Genomic DNA, 19877 nt, shown 5'->3' on the forward strand with positions numbered 1-19877 from the left:
GAAATAGACCAATCGTGGAGTTACACTGCAAAAACTCCGGTGTTGATTTAACACCAGCCCGGAATCACACCAGAGAAGTATTGAAACATCACCAGTTTGGAATCAAAGCGATGCTGTTTTAATGCTAATTGGTGTTGACTGTAATTATAAACACATATCTGGTGTTAGACCAAAACGAAACTGGTGTTGTTTAACACTTCCCTGGTATGGACATATATAGATTCCCGGCTGGTGTTAAATCAACACCAGAGTTTTGGCAGTGTAGAGGCAGACTAATGGCAACATCAGGTCAGAATAATCAATATATTTGATTTAATATATTCTTTTCTTCTGCATTCATCATGTTCATAGCATTCGCATAATATATTTTTTCATTACACAACAAATAGCATTTTGATAAACAATTTTTTTGGCATGAATCACAGAGAAAAAAAATGGACTAATCAAATGAAATGTTATTCTAAGCAAATATGACCTACACTCAAATAAATGAAGTTCCTGCAGCAGAGTCTCGAGAACACCTGTAATCTTACCAGATAGCGTAATCTTATCGCAAATTGGTATTTGGTGTATATGGAACCTCACTTACAAATTTCCTTCAATAAAACACCATTTCCCCTTTTTAAACAGTAACTGTAAAATTGCAGAAAATTCCTGTTTTATGAATTTACAGAAAGATTCTGATATCGCTTTTTGCAAAATCTTCTTTCTTTTTTCTGTAAAATCAGTTTTTTTTAACAGTGTATATAGCCTACAATCAAAGCTGCAGAGATCAAATCTGCATTGCAATATACATGCCGGTACTGTTAGATGACCAATAGATTGACTTTTTTAAAATCAATTTGACTGACATAATATTTATAACACTATATTATTAAAATCCTACACCCGATACCGTATCTTCACATGATCCCTTTATGATTATTTTCTTTCGATTTTGTTATGAATATACAAGTATATATTCTGTTTTGATTCCATTCACTGAATTGTCGTCAATATCCTCATGCAGGTTCCGTATCGGTAATTAGATTTGCCTAGTTATAATACGTTGTGGTTTCCTTATTGTTGAAATGAGGAAAGAAATGTTACATTTATGAATAATATATCATGTTGTATTATATAAAAGAAAAAGGAGAGGAAGGGAGGGGGAGAAGAAAAAAGTTTAAAGAAAGAAAGAATGAAGGAAATAAAAAGGGAAATTTGATAAAGAAGACGGGTAATAAAAGGAGGAAAGAAAGAAAAATGAACAGAGAGAGAGAAAGGGTCAGATAGGAAATAAAGATGGAACAAAAACAGGCAAGCAGGAAGGATAGAAGGATGAAGAATGATAGAAAATAAAGAAAGAGGAATCTGAGAACCCATGATATAATTATACAAATTTCCCGCCGATTTTGTGATTATTTTGGCATGTTTGGTGGAGAGAATCTGCTCCGATCCTACATGCCTAGCTAGTACTAGCTTGCCACACATTGGCAGGAAGCCAGTTCGTTTGCGATGTATTGGGTTAGCAAGAAAATCACCGCAGAACTTGCAAAAGTTTATTTCGATTTTATTGTTGTCTCTGCTTCGTCATCTGTTGGTTATTTTGAAAATTCGTCACTTTTAAATACATTTTGTTCAATATTCTGAAATACGGGACAATTAGGCGTCCCGGGGAGGGTTTGTCGGGACGCCGGGACAAAGAAGCAAAATACGGGACAATCCCGGGAAATACGGGACGTCTGGTCACCCTGGTCGCGCCTGGTATCACTCCCTCGCTTCGCCCATATTCCATGGGCCAATATAAGCACATTGTTATTTTTTGTTGATATGTAATGTCAACCGACAATACCACTGTTGAATGACTCATTCAAAACATTTGGAGTTCATGTTCAAACATACCAGGATATGTGCACTCGACTCACATTCACACACGGTTTTGAATAGACCGGTGCTCCCGGCGATGCTCATAATAATCATTATAGTCAAACTATGTACTCGGCCTCAGTCAATGTCGCGGCCGCATTAATTGGTAGTTGAGAAATTACGCGAGCTGTTCGTTTATTTAATTTGGAGGCTAACAATTCGTTTTCATATAGTTTGCGGTATTTGTAGTTGCTGCTTGAGGAAGGAATCATGAAGTATATCGTGGCTATATTGTGTGTTTTGTCCTCGGTTTTGTTGAACATCCCTTCCAATTCAGGTACGATGCTATATAGCTGCTATCGCAAGTGTGTGATATATCCCTATCTATTGTCATGTGACATGATCCTCAGGTGATCTATGCCTATCATGATCATGTGACATCTATCTATGTCGGTTAATATACATATATATTTTTTTACCCATGTACGTACTATATATATAGAAAAGATTAGCTTATTATCACAGCCATACCAAAGGCAAAAACTTGGCATAAGCAATAGGCATACTCCCGGTATACACTGTAGGGGCGATCGGGGGGGGGGGGGGGGCGATACTCGATAGTTTAGGTGGGATGCATCATGTTGGGGGCATCAGTGCGTCCCCAAAAAACGAAACCGAGATTTATCGATGATTTACCATTACTTAATCACAAATACAATAGACAAATGACCTACCACTTTAAAGCTTAGAATCTCCTCTTTCATCTGAAATTACTTAAATCATTTCTCATTCACGCATGAGTGAGCAAAATCAATTTGAAAAGGGGATTCAAAAAAGTCACTAAGCTTTACGTTGGTAGGTCATTGTCTATTTTATTTATGATTAAGTTATGATAAATCATCACTAAATCTCGGTTTCGTTTTTTTCTGGGACGCACTGTATAATAGACCAGTTCGTAGTTACTTCATGATGGGTTTCTTTCATTATGATAGGCAGTTTTCAAAGCAAGATCATATATATAAGCATGCCTTACATAGCAGGAAGACGAAGAAACTGAATAGACCAGATGACTAGAATAAGCACACCAAAGAACAATCTATGAATGTATTTGTTGCATTTCTACCTTGAATGCACTAGCATGCTATAATGTAACAATAATATGTACTTGGCCAACGTATACGGTGAAATACCAGTCGCTGTCGACGTATTTTGTTTTTGTGGATATAATGACAAACATAATTCAAAAGAATATATGAATAGTCAAGACATCATTGTTGGTGCTTATCTCATTTAATATCAAACCACCATATTGTCACTTAATTAGTGCCAATGACCTTCTTCTGATCATGCGCAGAACAGAACCACGAAATGGCTTATTGGGAATTGAGAGAAATCGGGGGAGGGGGGGGGGGGAGATGAGAGGAAAATATTTACATTTCTTATTTTTGATTGATCATTCTAAGGCAATGCTTTGAAGTGATTGTCACTTTAGTTTTGTTATATCTTGATATATTTTTTATTTTCATTGATAATATATTTTCATCTGGAATTTTCATAAGAGTTAGGGATGGAGTGGATAGATCTAGCATAGAGTGGAGAGGGGTGGGACTTAGAGAGATCCCGGGGACCACTTTCATTGACGAGTGGATGCCATGCGCGACCATGTGGTTTCGAAAAGCATCCTAAAGTTAAACATGTATTTTCCATATTCTGAAAATGCACCCCTTAACAAATTTTTGGCATGTGAAACCCTATACCCTTAACAAGTTTTGGAAACGAAACGATACTCTTGGCAAGTATTCCCTGAATTGAACCGCTAAACAAGTATAGCGACGTCGGTCGTCGGCTTTACCTTTACCTATACATCATTTGGTTTATACCATACAGCCCGGCCACCTCCCCACACCTCGTGCAAATCGTAGGAACACGTAGTGTTGACTCTTGGGGCAAAAAGTACATCCTTTATCAAACATTTATTTTTACTCTTAATTTTATACCCTCGCAAATTGGACCCGAAACACGTAACTTTCCTATCGAAAATAAATACCCTTTTTTCGTTATTTTAGTGTTTTTGACACCCTTATCACGTTTCGTACGTAACGTGCCCTATCTTGAAAAGGACATCCTTTGTGTTTTTTTTTGGTCGCGCATGGTACCCACCAACGTATTTCTGTGGTATCCACTCGTCAATGTAAGTGCCCCAACCCCTCCCCCGGGAGAGAGATAGCGTTATCAACCTCATTTTTTACTTTATTTAACTCTAACTTTTTCTTTCTCTTCTTTTTTTTCACTACTTGAAAAAAAAAGAAAGATATATATCCATGGGGGATAAAGGGGACGATATCCCCCTTGCTCTCTGATCGTTTCCATGTTTCTGTTCACACATTGTCAGAGAAAGCAATTGTGACGATGATTTTACGAACATCCCTTGAAACTTATGAAGGACCAATGTCGCCATAGGGGCGATCTATTACAATGAATATCTTTGTGTAATTTATGTAATGAATGTTTTTTTTATTCATCTTCTCTTTGTATAATATTTTTGTATGTTCTCATACTATGTATACATATTCAGCCCCTGGGGCCCTGGCTGCTAATCATTGCCAATAACCAATACTATTCTATTCTGTATATTGGCCCCTATCAGTCGGCGCCCCTAGCTGTGTATGACCATCACAATTGATGTTCATTTTTATATTTCTCTTCGCAGCATTGTCAGTGAAACCAAACATATACTCATCTTGATTATACGAGCATCCCTTGAAAGTTATGTAGGTCCAATCATAATTAGCTCATATGGGGGGGGGGGCAATATCCCTTATCAGTAGGCGCCTCTGCATCAGTCACGCACGTGGCCAGGGGGGGGGGAGTCCGCAAAATAAAATAAAAAAAGGGGGGGAGAAAAGGGAAAGAGAGTACAGCTTTATTGTTTTCCTTTTTATTTTTTGTCAAAAGAATAAAACCTCAACGAGACGTTCTTCTCTCTGGTTCCGTTCAGAGCTCAATATTTGGTTCCGCGCTCCGTGCAGGAAAAATTTCGAAAATGCCTTTCCCCTCTGTTTCCCCACACCTTTTTCTACTCCGTTTTCCCGTCCCGGATATGGAACTCGTGTATTTCTTGCCACGAATAATAAAGTATACATTGGTTTGAAATATGAGAAGTAATTTTCGTTTAATTACATTGAAACAAAATTTTCGCTCTTCTGGGTCAGAGATGGTAAACTCTACCTCCACTCCCCGAATCCGCATATATTTGTGCTTTTCAGTAAGCAGTTTTTAGCAAGTACATGTATATGCTAAAGGGGACAGGCATTACATTCGCGCCGTGCTCATATGCAAAATTATATACGACGAAGCTTTATTCAACATCGCTGTCCATCCATCTCCTGTCTTGTTTTGGGCCAAGGAATATTTTTGGTTTCCGTCCTACTTCGCGTGCATGGGTAAGGAAAAATCCCTTATTACGAACGCGAAGCGCGAGCAGAAATGAAATGGAAAAGGTACCTGTTAAAAACTGCTTGCAGTTAGTCATGAAGACATATTTTAAAAATCATAGTAATGCGAGTGCGAAGCGCGAGCTGAAATTTTTTGACATTTTTACCTAAATAATGCATGGAATTCTAAGCACTTTTTGTACCTTAAACAGAATAGGTATGTACATTAACTTAACAATAATGCGTGCAGGTGGAAGTGCGAGCGGAAAATTTCTAAATTTAGACCTACTGAACGAGACACTCTCATTCATGTTTTGTAAATCCTGAAAAGGATAAGTAATTAGGGACATTACTTACATCAAAACTGCGAGCGCAAAGCACGAGCAGAAAATGTGTATATACGTTTTGAACTGATCGAAAAAGGTACCTATTAAGGACTGCTCGCACTTAGCAATGAAGATGTTACATACTTCATCAATCAAATAATGGGAGCGCGAAGCGCGAGCTGAAAATTTTTGACATTTGTACATAAAGAATGGAAAATTTCAATCAATTTTCGTAATCGTGAACAGGATAGCTATATAACAACACAATTGATAATTTGAGGAAAAAATCGAGATTTATACCTAAAACGGGACACTCTATTCATGTTTTGTAAATCATGAAAATGATGAGTAATAGGGGATCTTCGTACATTAATAAAGCGCGGACAGAAAATTTTTGATATTGTGATCTGAAATTGGATTATGATTTAAATTAGAAGAACAAGTTCAGTATCTAAATGAACATGCGCGCGCGTGTTTCATATTTAGACCAAAGAGTTATATACGTATAACTCTTTGATTTAGACCTAGAATCTAGACATTATAAATACATTTTTAAAGCTTTAAAGGGGAGGTTCACCCTGAAGAAAACTTTGTTGTAAAAATAGCAGAAAAAAATAGTAAATATTATTGGTGAAGGTTTGAGGAAAATCCGTTAAAGAGTAAGACTTATGAGAGTTCAAAGTTTTGAATTTGTGACGTCATAAACGAGCAGCTGCCCCATATGTGTTATGTAATATAAAATGCATGAATTTCAAATATTGTATGGTTCCTGATTTTTTTATGAGAGTTCAAAGTTTTGAATTTGTGACGTCATAAACGAGCAGCTGCCCCATATGTGCTATGTAATATAAAATGCATGAATTTCAAATTTTGTATGGTTCCTGATGACTTAATTTTGTTTTCTATTCATGATTGGGTGTGAAAAATGATTTGTCTATTGATATACAAAAGGTAGAGTGACAACCATTTTCAATTTTCTGAGAAAATGACATTTCATTGATTTGTTACCATTTGCTATGTAGGAATACTACTCGCATATGACGTCACAAATAAAAAATGATTGAAATTCTAATAACTTTTTAATTATTTGATGAATATTTCTAAAAACTTCGGCAATATTTTGAAATATTTTTTCTGCTATTTTTACAATAAACTTTTTGTCAGGGTGAACTTCCCCTTTAACTATTTGATATTCCGATCTGAAAAGAGTCAATTTCAGCTGTATATTTTAACCACTTTGTAGGAAAATTGTGAGATGATGATTCATTAATACCTAATGAGGGCGCGAAATCTGATGATATTATAGCCTGAAACCTGGACATTTCATGTACTTTTGTAATTATAAATAGGATGCATCAGTTAATATATTTTAAACCATTAATACGAGCGCAAATTGCGAGCCTAAATTTTGTATCCACTGTCATGAAAAGAGGATTTTAAGAAGTTTGTTGTATAATCAATATGGAGATATACATAACTTGCCAATCAAAATGCGAGCGTGCAGCGCTTGCTGATACGTTTTTATATTTAGACCTGAAAAGGGATATTTTTATAACTTTATGGAATACACGAAAATAATAGGTACCTGATAAATCAAAATTTGCGAGCGCGGAGCGCAAGCAGGAAATTGTAATATATTCAGACCATAAAACTGACATTTTTATAGAGCACTTTTTAAAACTCAATTGGGAAATCACACAAAATAATGAAAGTTCGATTCACGAGATGAATTATGTTTTGTATATTGACTTTCACACTTGACATTTAAACTCCATATTGATATGAAAATCACCTAACAGGCAATGAGAGCGCGAAGCGCGAGCGAAAATTTTGAATAGTGACATGCAAGATTTTTTTCATTTTTTAAGTCTTCCCCTCATCTTATTATATTCAATCGTCTTCCTCTTCTTTTTTCTCCTCCCTTTTCCCTCCTCTTTTTCTTTCTTTCCTTTTTTTGCTCCGTCAATGGGGGGGGGGGGGCCCCTCCGCCCCCCTGGATCCGCTGATGTTCTTCTTTTTATTTGAATTTGATGAGACATCGAAAACGCGGGAGGGGGGCAAATTCTCCCCTGCTCCCTCCCCCTGTAAGTGGTGTTGGCACGTAACATCCCCTCGAAAATTAATCCTGGCTAAACGTGGTTGACATGAGTGTGACGATTAATTCATTGTCATGTTTCTCTTCACAGCATTATCAGAGAAACCAAATGTGTAATTCACTGTGGATTTTACGAGCATATCCCTTGAAAGTATATGGAGCCGGACCAATCATATCGCATCGCCGTAGGGAGGGGGGGGGGGGTCGCCCCTGTCCATGTACAGTATGACGATTTTCTGTTCATTTTGATGTTTCTGTTCACAGCATTGTCAGAGAAACCAAATGTGTTATTCATCGTGATTGATGACTTACGGGCCTCCCTTGAGAGCTATGGAGGTCCAATCATATCGCCATACATCACTGAACTTGCTTCGCGATCGGCTCTCTTTAGCAACGCCAAAGTGCAAGTAAGTATTTTTTTCATGACTTTATTCTATGGAGGTATGATATGGATTGCACATAATTTTATTTGCTTCAACAGGGGTCTGGGAACAGTAGTCTCTCTACTACTCATCATCTCTACTCGCCAACTCAAGCCAGCATCTCCTCATCAGCTCTACTACTCAAGGTGTTCTCACTCAACATTCCTTCTGGTTTACAGTCCTTTTTCAGGACTACTTTCAAGAAAGAATACTCTACTCTCAAATCTCCACTTTCTCGCACATCCATTTCTTCTCTTCTATCCACTGTTTCTATAACACTCCACATGGTGTACCGTAAACCACATCAGCAATTAGGTCCATATATTTTCTAAGTTATGATGACATGTTAAAAACTTATCCTTAGGTTAAGATTTTGAGGTTGATTCTCCAACATGGTCTAAGTTCATTGACCCTAAATGACCTTTGACCTTGGTCATGTGACCTGAAACTAAGGCAGGATGTTCAGTAATACCTGATTAACCTCATGGCAAAGTTTCATGAACTAGGTCCATATACTTTCTAAGTTATGCTGTCATGTCAAAAACTTAACCTTCGGTAAATACTTGTTGTTGACGCCGTCGTCGCCATCAGAAAAGCGGCGCCTATAGTCTTACTCTGCTTGGCAGGCGGGACAAAAATAAAAAAAAGTTTTTTAAGATTTCATACAGCACTTTTCCCGTGTACACTTCAATATTCAGCTCCATGTTTTCCTCTTCAAGATAGCTGGCTTATGTTTGTTCATCTTCCATCAGGAATTGCATACTAACAGCAGAATAATGATGACATCATAATATGCATCTCCCCCCCCACCCCCCTCACCTCTCTCTGTAGCAATCTGTATGTGCTCCCAGTCGCGTATCCTTCTTGACGGGGCGACGCCCAGACACCACTCGGCTCTACGATTTCGGGTCGTACTGGAGGACGCATGCAGGGAATTACACGACATTACCGCAACACTTCAAAGATAATGGGTACTTCACCGCATCAGTCGGAAAGGTTTTTCATCCAGGTATGGGACAGGGCCCTGGAAACATTTTTTTTGACAGGGGCGAGGGGGGGGTGCTGCTGATATACATTTGACAAGTTAAAAAAGAAAGAAGAGAGGGTTTCACTACAAAATGAAGGTCATTTTGGTCCCGAGAAATTTGACAAGCAAAAAAAAAAAGTTTCTGTATAAAATGTAGGTCAAATTTGTTACATTTTTCCATTATTTTGTCACAACTTCCAGAATTTCAGGGGTGCTGCCTCTGGAGAATAATACACACAGCATCCCCAAGGACTATGGAGCAACCCACCTCAGATTATCTCAGATTATTATTTTAGTTTAAAGTAAAACCAAGGGGCTTGCCATTTGAACGTTCATAAAACTCGACATGTTTCTTTTAAACGTTTTCATTTTTAACATTGTAATGCAATCAATAAAAGTAACTGTATTCCCAAAGACAACTACATACATGGGCGGAAATCCCAGGGGGACAGGAAGGAAGTGTCCCCCTAGTACCCAAAATAGTAGGGGGACACAATATCAAATACCCCCCTACTATTTTGGGAAATGCATCATTCAAAATCGAAATAAACATGTATTTTTGACAAGATGACCTTCCAGTTGGGGAGATAGCCCCCTTTTATTCTTTTTTTTTTGCTTGTCAAATTTTCCAGCCCCTGGTCCCCCTACCATTGGTGAGATATTTCCGCCCTTGATGACATTCATACAATCAAATGCTTCTCCCATTAACACAGTGAACGCTGTTTCGTTTTATTAAAAAGTTGTACATGAACCTTCCAGTTGTTATCAGAATGGTTTAAACAAGTGTTTGACATCTTGACTTTTCAAAAGCACTGTGTACCGTATGGAAAATGTAAAATAAGGGTCATAGTTTATAGCTAAGAGTAATTTGCTGGGTTTTTATTTTGTTTTTTTAACAAGGTACTACGAGTGGTGGTAATGATGATTATCCCTATAGCTGGTCGATTCAACCTTACCATCCGCCGACAGAGAAGTACAAAGGTGCTAAGGTAAATTGTATTACATTCATTTTGATTGCTCCGGGCATTATTTCATGATAGATGTAGGGTTAGGGCTGCAATATTAGGGTTTTATGTTAGGTTTAGTCAGGGGCGGATCCAAGATTTTCCAAAGGGGAGGAGGGGTACATTTTCTCTTCTGTATGAACAGCATATTTCAATCAAAAATATAAAGTATGCTGTACCTTTCAAAGGGGGCGGGGGACATATTTTGTAAGAATGGCATATTTACATCAAAAAAGTTTATTATGGCTCTCAAAGGGGGGGGGGTCATGTGCTGGATGTGTGCCCCCCCCCATCCACCACTGGGTTTAGGGTTAGGTTTAATGTTAAATCCAGGGTTGAAATTAGTAATTTGATTAGGTATGTGGAATTTATAGTCATGGATCCCTTTTGTAACTTGGTCAATAATCCCTCAATTTGGTAGCATTCCACTTAAAAAGCATCCAATATTGTTACCTAGAACCATTTTCACTCTTAAAAGAGATGAGGCATTTTCACTTGTTAATAGGTGAAGAATTTTCCACCCGTAACCCAGCACCATACCACGCGCTCCAAACCAAAATTTTGTGAGGTCGTACATATGTAACAGTTTGATGAAGATGATTCTTATTATACAATATTGGTCCTATTACATGTATTTACCAATAATTGGGCCATCAGACTTACATTAACTTACAGTCTGATCATTTTTTACCATATTGAATAGTGTACACAATTTAGAAGTCTATCTTAAATATTAATGCTGAGGGGAGGCTGAACATATTAGGGAATGTTAGTGGAAAGTTTTATTATCTTGCCTCATCCTCCTCTTCCCCAAAATGAAACGTACCACATTTTCCAAATAAAATAAGTTTACAGAGTATCATATCTTCAACAATTTTACGAAGTCATGCTCAGATCTACAAACTAGCTCACTGATTTACAATGTTCTATTCACCATCTTTCAAAATGTCCAACTATCTTTTTGTTGTATAAACAATATGAAAAATTGTTTTTCTACCAGGTGTGTCCCAATTTGGATGGCACGCTTCACAACAATGTCATGTGTCCAGTCAATGTGAGTGCCATGCCACTTCAGTCCCTGCCAGACATCCAGTCTCTAGAATATTCATCGTCGATCCTGAAGAACCTATCCGTAGCTTCACATCCGACGAACGCGCCCGGCAGGCCGGATAAGACCGGTCGGTCCCCAAGGGATCAGGACATGCAACCGCCGTTTTTCTTGGCGGTAGGAATTCACAAGCCGCATATTCCGTGGAAGTACCCGGAGGAATTCAAATCGCTGTACCCGATCGAGTCGATTACCATCGCTTCCAATCCTTCCCGGTCCCCCACCCAGCCGGCTGTTGCCTACGAGGACTATTACACGTTGAGAAAGAGGGATGATATAAACGCTTTGAATATGAGCTTCCCCAATGGGACGATTCCTCTTCAATTCCATGTAAAAATGCCCATTACAATATCAACCTTAGATTGTTCACTTTTGCATTATTTTCTTGTGCATTGAAAATCATGTGCATCGAAAATCAATATAAATTTTTCAATTATAATGCACAGCGATATATTATCTATATGCAACAAAAACAGTAAAAACAAATGAACTCTTTGGATTTGGAGAATTACATCCTTACCTAAAGTGGTAGCTAGTGAGTTTCCTTCATCCCCCCTTTCTCTCTGTTTTTCTGAGCTTTCTATTTTTCTCAACTTGCAGTTTCCCCGACAATTGAAGAGAATATAATTTGATCATGACATGCCTACTGGTCAGAACTTGGGCTCTATGAAATTGTAAAATATATATTTAGACTATGTGATCTCCTCTAACCTCATCCACCAATTTACTGTATCAATACCAAGTCAATAGATAGTTTTGTTTTTCGTTTTGTTGGGCAGGCTCCGATGAGACAAAGTTACTACGCTGCTGCAACCTACACAGATTTCCTGGTTGGAAAACTCCTTCAGACCCTGAATGAAACTGGCTTCTCAAACAACACCATCGTCGTTCTCTTCGGGGATCATGGTTCGTAAATTTTCTTTAAAATGTCTATCCCGTCCTCTTACGGCCACCGCCCACCCTGCGATTGGCGTATGACCAATATTGCCAAAAAGGAGAGATGCAAATGTAGTGTCTGTATTAATTTGCCATCATTTAAAAAAGAACAGGACATTTAGAAGATTTCATTAAAATCAGAAATTTAACGAAGAACAAAGAAAGGAAAGAGATTACTCTGATAAGCATTGATAGCACAAAAGTGCTGTTTTATACCCACAGTGTAAACCCATTACGAACTCTAGTGATCAGATATATTGATATTAAATAAGATTACAAAGTGCATCCAAAAGGCTTGCATCGTTGTCTAGTGGTTATGATTCTTGTTTTTCAATCAGATGGAAAGCAAGAAATTTACACATATTGTGCTGCACTCAACCCAGGTGAGTTGAATGGGTACCTGGCAGGATTGATTCCTTAAATGCACCAAGTGCCTTAAGCAGCTGGAGCTAAAGGCGGGGTTATCTGTAGTGTGCTATTGAATAGGCATCTAGATGATCAGCACCTCATAAATGCTATATACTTTTTTTATTAACAGAAATATGGCGCAATATAAATGCTGTGGATCATCATCATCATCATCATTATTATTATCATTCAATTATGAATTATTTTCTTTTTCTTTTTAGGATGGCAATTAGGCGAGCATGCAGAATGGTGCAAGTACTCAAACTATGAACTAGCAACGAGGGTTCCTTTGATCGTTCACGTTCCTGGTCTTACAGACAAACCAAAGTCCTCATCACCAAACTCGCATCAAAGTGCTCAAAAGATGAAAGCCAGTGTGGGAACCAACGCTGACAGTGGCATGGTTGTCACTGAGTTTGTGGAGATTGTTGATCTGTTTCCCACGCTGTCTGATCTCGCTGGCATTGAGGTTCCACCTACATGCCCACCGGACCCTTTCAACGTGACCTTATGTTCTGAAGGGTACAGTTTCGCCCCTCTCCTGGAGGCAGACTCAAATGCAATTCTTTCGGGAAATGCCACAAAGAAGCTAACTTCCAAGCGGTACAGCCGATGGAAGAATGCCACGTACAGTCAGTACCCACGTCCAGGGGTGACCCCGACTAGACAAACAGATCTACCACGTCTCAAGTTCATAACGGTCATGGGGTATTCCATGCGTACTAAAGATCACCATTACACGGAGTGGATAGGTTTCAATCATACAACCTTCAAAGGTAATTGGACCGATGTCAAGGCAAGGGAACTGTATATTAATGACAAAGACTATGATCAAAACCACAATGTGGCTGATGATCCACAGTTCAAGGATATCGTCCAGGAGCTTAGTGTTCAATTGAAGATGGGATGGCGCCAAAGCTTACCAGTCCCTGAATAAAGTCGAGTAGGATATGCCTCATCCTTCCAATAATAACATCAGTGAACAATAAAGCAATTAGCAAACAAGATTGAAAGATTGATAAATGTTGGGATGACCCTTTTCCAGTAAACAAACTGATATGCTGGCAACTCATGATTGGAATACGTAGTTGAGGTGAAATCGAGTCTCTGGTTTACAATCAAAGTGCATCAGGGCCCCGTTGCGTAAAAGTTACTATTACAGTAACAGTGCCATCCAATGTTAACTTCCCTGAAATCCTTGATTCTGGTTGGCTGATTAGCAGTGTTACCATTGGACAGCAAGTAACTTTACACAACAGTACAGGGTCCAAGCAGGTAGCTCAGATGGCAGACCAAGGTGCAAATGGTAATGATGATGAGTTTGAAGGCCTACCTGATTGCTATTAAAGAAAACATGAATGCTTGTTAGCAAGCAACCAGAGAACCAAAGTCTTTCAGGTCCTCTCTGAGGGACCTGGTAATGTGGAAAAATGCCTTACCAAAGCAAAGGGCATCAGCACACCTGGGTCGACGGAACCCGAAACTCCTGCTCTATACAAATTTAGGTATCATGACTCCTTGAATTCTATCATTTGCTTTCATAAATTTATGATTTATTGTAGCATTTCAAATATAAAACGTTATAAAACACTGACCTTTAATTAACATTGAAATTTTTTGTTAGGTATAAACAAAAGAGAAAGACAAAGAGGCTGATACTACAATGGGCTTACATTTATGTGGTCTACATTGAAGTCGGTGTACTTCTCAGTTTAATAATATTGTACTAAAACCATTTGGTCTTGTCAACACCTGGGCCCCGTCTTACAAAGAGTCACGATCGATCCAATCAATCATAACTCTATAGAAATCCATCAGTGTCATAATTTCTTCTACAGGAAATTCGTAAAATGTCCTCTGTAAACAAAGGAGAACACACCAACTTGTCAAGAAAACAATGAATTATGGATATATATTCACATCAAGAAATTTTATTGAACAAACATGCATTTTATTTGTTGACGTTGCTGGCCGTCCATAGTTGCGATAAGGATTGATTGAATCGATCGAAAGTCTTTGTACGACGGGGCCCTGGTATCATCAACAATTTGCTTAAGTACTTAAAATGGTCATTTAGTCACATGCCCAGGACCGGCGACACAGAAGTGTCGGTAGCGCTAACAATGTGCTAGCAGAGGCCCTGTTACAACCGGTAATGTTTTAGCGATGTTTAATGTACATGTACATGTAGCACAAAAACGTTTTTTACATCTTTGATCAATGTTTGACATCACAATCAGGAAGGTTTTTACTGGGCTTACTGTTAGTGCTCTGTTAGGGTAACAATGTTTCTATGTGGCCGGTAAAGATCAACAGACTAAGGACCAGCAGGAAAAGTGATCACTCAGTCTCTGCCAATCTTCGTTTAGGCAAGACAAAATGTGCATTTTATTATTACATGTAGGTGCAAGTATATTCTTATTTCTTAGTGCAATACTTCAAGACTTGGCAATTTTATCACATATACTTTACAATTTCAATCAAACATTGAAATATGCTTGTGGTACCGGTACTCAATACGATAAATTCATATATTTTAAGTCTTTCATAATGTAGTTAATATGTGCATACTTACCTACATGTACTTGTTATAAGTTTGTCTAATATGAATATTGACTTTGTCCTTATATTTTTTTTAAACCAAACATTTGTCTGTCATATCATAATTACAAAAATCTGCAAATTATAGTTTTGTCAGTTAAATAAAACAAATTCAATATTTTAATATATTTTTACATGATATCATATTTTAAAGCAATTTTTAAATTTTTGTTGATAAAAATGTATGTTTTGTACTTTGGCAATAACATTTTGTAGTGTGAGGTTTCTTTGTGTCTTTGGTATGTGCTTCTCTAAAGTGTATGAAATATGCTTTTATCTGTGTTTTCAAATCTTTCAATGTGCTATATATGTAAGTACTGTGTATAATATATCATAGGAGTACTGATTCTAAGTGATAAGGAATTTTTGAATTTAGGAATGTCATGTGCTACTTTTTTTTTTTGGGGGGGGGGGCTGTTAGCTATTGGTACCTAATAGTTTTTGTGAGGGTCAACTTTTTATAAGGACGATTGCTCCTTTTGTTGACCCCTATTCCTATCAACTATTTTCATGTATTTTTGTACATCATGTTTTATCATTATGTATCTCAAATTTGATTGCATTTGTATTTTTTTATGAAGAATGAAATAACATAAACTTAAAACATGACTTTTTATCTAAACTTATGTGATAATAAAGTTCATCAGCAATAAAGAAAATTTAAGCTAGTGAATGTCTATTCATCTTTCTGAATTTTATCGGGAAAGTCTAAGCCTTGATACTGATACCAGCTCATGTTTCTGCGATATTAGTATTTTGCCCGGGGGGGGGGGCCACTTACATTGACGAGTGGATACCATGCGCGACCAAAAAAACACGTAAAAAGGATGTCCTTTTCACGATAGGGCACGTTACGTACGTAACGTGAAAAGGGTGTCAAAAACACAAAAATAATGAAAACAGGGTATCTATTTCGCTAGGAAAATTACGTGTTTAGGGTCGAATTTGCGGGGATGAAAAACAAAATTAAAATGTTTTATAAAGGATGTCCTTTTTGCCCCAACACTACGTGTTTAGAGTCCTATTTGCGCGAGGTGTAGAAGGTGGGGTCGTACTAAACCAAATAAGGTAAAGCCGACAACCAAAGGACCAGTAACAATAAAACATTCCTGTACTTGTTTAGGGGTTCATTTCAGGGAATATTTGCCAAGAGTATCGTTTTGTTTCCAATACTTGTTAAGGGTAGGGTTTCACACGCCAATACTTGTTAAGGGGTGCATTTTCAGAATATGGAAATTACGTGTTAAGGGTGCTTTTCGAGACCCCATGGTCGCGCATGGTATCCACTCGTGAATGGAAGTGGCCCCCCCCCCCCGGGTATTTTTGTCATTGTCTATCTAAATAGTTAATTAACCCCCCCCCCTCCTTTCTGCTAATTAGAACACGAATTTCACACTGGTATAACCAGGTTAAGCTTTGATGAAGACCATTTCAAATTTTAACTGCATGCCCAATTACTGGAAGTGAGCTGGTCCCTCATCAAATCCTATGGTAATTCAGTAGCTAAACAGCTTAACCATTTGCCTGCTGTAACAAAGTGGTTCCTGTAAAAAGCCTATTGGAATAACAAAATTCAATGACATTTAATGAACCAGACAATCATCAATTTCCAGGACAAGTGTTTCATAATATAAACATTTATTGTTTAATATTCATAAAGCATTTTTGTATCTAAAACAAATTCAACAAAGCTTACATCATTTCTGTTATATCACAAGAGTGGTGAGTCTTATTTATTTTCTTTTTTTTGCAAATCATACTGTTACTTGCTCTGTTCATAGTTCTAGTATTGTTGATTTTCTTATCTAATACCTACCATCAAAAAGTCAAGAAATAGGAATATTTCTTATTATTATTTAGATTTAGGGTTTTAGAGGCGCAGATATTTTTCGACGTCTTGAGAGGTTGTTTCAAAGAGACCAAACATTAAAACTGATTTTTAACGTGCATGCCTATGAAAAACCATCCAATATTAAAAATATTGGACGAAATGAATATTTTGCCCCGCCCACAAGATTATAATTGGTTAATATTATAATAAATGATTGTGCGCATGAAGCTATTTAATTACATCACAAGGATATTGCATTGCGTATTAGTTGGAGGTGTGGTACAGGAGCATCAATTTATGGAATTCAAATGCGCTTGCACTGTGCGCTAGCGCATCTTTACTTTATTACAGAGATTTCTTTTTTTAAATGAGAATACTCAGGAGCCATGCTCATGATTTATAGGATCGCCATAAATGATGGTTACTAAAAACATTTTTTTTTGCTTCATTACTTAATGTTTAGCTTTGTGGGAGGATCTAAATAATATTGGATCCATGTCTGACTCATCCAATATTGTTCGTCAGCTCATACAATATTTCTTCGCATCCCACTCAAGGCCATCCAATATTCCCTAAATGTTGTTTGTCTATCAAGGTTAATTGTTTCTCAGAAAGTTCCTTCTTAATCAGAGGTTGATGTAGACTCCTTTGTAGTATATTGAAATACATGTACATGAATGATTAAAACATATAAAACTTTGATTCAAGCATTAAAAAATGTTTAAAGCATACAACATTCATCAGGCTGATATACAATGATACATTTGAATTTCGTATATGTTTATCGCTGAAAATAATAGCACAGTAAGCACACTCTCACTGGAAGAAATGAAGGCCACCAAAAACTAGAGGCACTGTTCATTAATTAAAAATACCATTAGCATATTGCGAACACATCCTTAAATTAAGATAAAATACAATTTTATTGAATCTCATCTTAAGGATGTCAACCTGTACTGACCACACACAGACGGTGTTTTTAGTGCTAACAATGTGCTAAGAGACACCCTGCGACAACCAGTAATGTGGCAGCAATGCCAAATGTTACAACAATGTTACTTACACATTGAAATAAATGTTTTGACTTCACAATCCTACAGATCTATGTAACTGGGCTTACTGTTAGCGCTCTGTTAGGCTAACAGCATTACTGTGCGGCTGGCAAAGGTTGAAATTGGACATTCCTAAGAGTGAAAATATGTGTGTATATCAGAAAAAGGGAAACCCAAATTAAGTGCCTTTTCCTGAGGAAAATATAAAATCAGTGACCAAAAAAATATCTCATAAAAGAGCATTCAAATTTCCCCTTGACAGTGTTACCATGACCATGTGTTAATTAAGAGAATTGTTTTGAATATATTAATTGTGAAAATTTTCACTTGCACATCATAAGTACAGTGGACAAATCCAACCGACACAAAGAACACTTCAATACAAAACGAATTGCAACATTCATGGTTCTCGGCACTTCTTCATATCTCATCGATATATAGGTGTATGATCCTATTCCCCCAAAATACATTCAAAGTATATTCACATCCCTGCTATGTGACTCAAGTACTGCCTCATAATATCACACAAGAATGTCTCTGGGAAGAAAGGTGTTTAGTTTTCGATATCTTTTTTTCCAAAGTGCGTCAATTTCATCATTTTTTGGTGAAAAAAAATGGACAGCTTTACACTTTTTCTATACTATATAGAATTACACATACTGAATTTTTGAAGATATGGTTTTTGTATTAAAAAAAAGAAACAATCTAAACATTTTTTTTTTCCATTACAGATTTATATTTGAAATCAATTTAGACATGACTTTTGAAAATTGATTTTGTAATGCTAAATTGAGCCAAGTTAAATTTCTTCCACGTATGCCATTTCATAGAATTGATTAGTAGTCCACAAAGCTTAATTTAAAGAGTTGATTTTAATGCTAAATCAAAATGGCTTAGAACTGATTCGGTCGCATGTCATAAAGTGTTCCAATTTCGTGAACAGGGTAAAAATGGTCAAAAAGTTTATTTTTTTTATATGTTATAGCTATTACCATTCTCTAAATAATGAAAAAGTTTTAAGTCTCGAATACCTTTATTTTTCCTTAAAATGACTAACAGCTAATTATTACATAGACGTCAATGTAAATGTGAATTTTGAAATGTGTTTTTCTCAAATTGGACCTGCTGCACATAAAATGGTGTCAAAAGTTAATGCAACATTGGATCACCCTAGTATTTTGCAGAATATAATCTTGAAACATGAATGATTAAATCTGTACCAAAAATCGAATAGTTATCTATTATTTTATGCATATTAATTATACTAATTAATTAACAGTATTTAATTTCACATTTTTGCCCCCAAAATACCTGTCACTGTATTTATATGCTTGGCAAAATGACAACATCATGGGTAGAAATGTTTGTTGCAATGATACACAACATTTGTACTAAAAATTAAGATTACAAATTAGATAATTAACCAAATCTCTCCTTTTTACTAATTGATAAGGTCGCACATCAGAGCTGACACACACGTGTATTCCATTGCTGCATATTTTCAAAATTACCAAATTTTTATGATGACATTTAGTCGTTCCCTGCTTTAAAACGCCCAGAAATATGAGGATAACAGTCATATTACATATTATAGTAAGTTGTTAATTAGGTTTAATTAATATTTTATCATTTACCGCATCCACCGGCTCCACATCCACCGGCTCCGCCACCCCTGTTACTTCAAACTTAATGTGCTATAGTTTTTGTTCCTGATATTGTATTGATCTAATTCATAGTAATATATTTAGCCTATACACTGTAGTTCTAACTTCAAAATGAGATATTACT

At 36.9% G+C, this 19877-nt stretch overlaps 1 protein-coding gene across 1 annotated transcript; it reads left to right on the forward strand.

Moving 5' to 3' along the window:
• Window positions 1–1884: 1884 nt before the first annotated feature.
• LOC121413533 (iduronate 2-sulfatase-like) lies at window positions 1885–14431 on the forward strand. The gene is made up of 7 exons (XM_041606381.1): window positions 1885–2182; window positions 7965–8107; window positions 8954–9131; window positions 10050–10138; window positions 11154–11591; window positions 12041–12167; window positions 12827–14431. Exons 1-7 carry the CDS (start codon window positions 2116–2118, stop codon window positions 13540–13542), a joined length of 1758 nt encoding a protein of 585 aa, XP_041462315.1. The 5' UTR covers window positions 1885–2115; the 3' UTR covers window positions 13543–14431.
• The last annotated feature ends 5446 nt before the right edge of the window (window positions 14432–19877 follow it).

This window comes from Lytechinus variegatus, chromosome 1, assembly GCF_018143015.1.
Source record: "Lytechinus variegatus isolate NC3 chromosome 1, Lvar_3.0, whole genome shotgun sequence".
Lineage (NCBI taxonomy): Eukaryota > Metazoa > Echinodermata > Echinoidea > Temnopleuroida > Toxopneustidae > Lytechinus > Lytechinus variegatus.

Coding starts and splice junctions, on each gene's coding strand:
- LOC121413533 (XM_041606381.1), top strand. CDS start 2,116: ATGAAGTATATCGTGGCTATATTGTGTGTTTTGTCCTCGGTTTTGTTG. Junction 9,132..10,049: donor CGGAAAGGTTTTTCATCCAG/GTATGGGACAGG, acceptor TTTTTTAACAAG/GTACTACGAGTGGTGGTAAT. Junction 11,592..12,040: donor CGATTCCTCTTCAATTCCAT/GTAAAAATGCCC, acceptor TTTGTTGGGCAG/GCTCCGATGAGACAAAGTTA.